This window comes from Trypanosoma conorhini (assembly GCF_003719485.1).
Source record: "Trypanosoma conorhini strain 025E chromosome Unknown Tco_14.4_contig_00927, whole genome shotgun sequence".
Classification (NCBI taxonomy): domain Eukaryota; phylum Euglenozoa; class Kinetoplastea; order Trypanosomatida; family Trypanosomatidae; genus Trypanosoma; species Trypanosoma conorhini.
Genome location: NW_021705013.1, coordinates 4,424 through 5,469, shown reverse-complemented (window position 1 = coordinate 5,469; position 1,046 = coordinate 4,424). Strand labels below are relative to the sequence as shown.

General features: G+C 57.0%; 1 protein-coding gene across 1 annotated transcript; it reads left to right on the top strand.

Annotated features, from left to right (window-relative positions):
* Tco025E_08958 (myosin light chain kinase) lies at positions 1-546 on the top strand (the record flags this gene model as incomplete). The annotated part of the gene is made up of 1 exon (XM_029375789.1): positions 1-546. A coding segment is annotated over one exon (546 nt), but the record flags the coding sequence as incomplete, so codon positions are not given.
* Positions 547-1,046: the final 500 nt, after the last annotated feature.

Below are 1,046 nucleotides of genomic sequence, written 5' to 3'. Positions count from 1 at the left end.
AAGGTGCATGAAGTCGATTTTGGAAAGGCCCTCCAGCATGCTGCCGGCTGGCGATTGCAGGACTGCTGCACGTGCCGCTGTGGCCTTGTCTGCCGCCACATCCAGAGCGTGCACGAGTACCTGTTTGTTGGCAGGCGCAGCATGGACGTCTACCCCTTTTTGGACGAGCTCGCGCTTCTTCGTCGGGAGGCGGAGCTCGATCTTGAGGAGGCACCAAACCGCAAGGACGCTCATGAGCGCCTCGTTAAAGTGTCCCGCGCGATGGATGCCGCGCAGGCGTTTTCGCTTGCATTTGCAGCCGCAACAAGCGATCAGCGCAAGCCGAATTTTATGCTTGCACTGGCAGAGACGCCAAACGAAACAGCGAGCCCGGCACACGCTTCGCCCCACAAGTCCGCCAAAGCCTCTGGAGGGCTCTTTGGATGTGTGCGGAAGTTGTTTACGTCGTATTCTGTGCCCAGCGCAAAGGACACCCGCCCCACAAAGGCCAGATGCTGCTTCTGCTGTAATAGAGTTCCAGGTGGGAGTAAAACGTGCAGCTTGTGAAGCGCTACTGCGTGCGCATTCTTTATTCCTATTTTTTTTTGCCCCACAAAATATGGGTGATGCGCTGCTGCGCTTGCACGGGGTGACACCTTTGGTAAATAAGCCTCATTCCCCACGATCGTCCATCGTATTATTTCTGTAATGCTCCATTCTCCTTGCTCTTCGTTGATCGGGCATTCGGGCATAGCGGAGCATACGGCGTCGCCGCGCGTAGGTGAAGTCTGGCACCCGGACCGGTCTCCACTGCGTGCTTGGCCTGCCTTCTCAGCGAAGGCCCTTGCGGCCACTTCTCTCTTTCTCACTCTCGTCAGCCACTCTTCCTTGGTTTCTTCGTATCAGTCTGCTGTCCGTTGTGGTCTCCTCTGAGACTTGGGAGAGGAAAGGAGAGAGGCCTCGTGATGGGGTTAACTCCGAGAAGGGGCATCAATGTTTCCCAGTTACGGGCGTTTTTGGTCGCGCTGCGCCCTGCCTTTTCACGCGGTGTGACTGTTCCGCGCAGC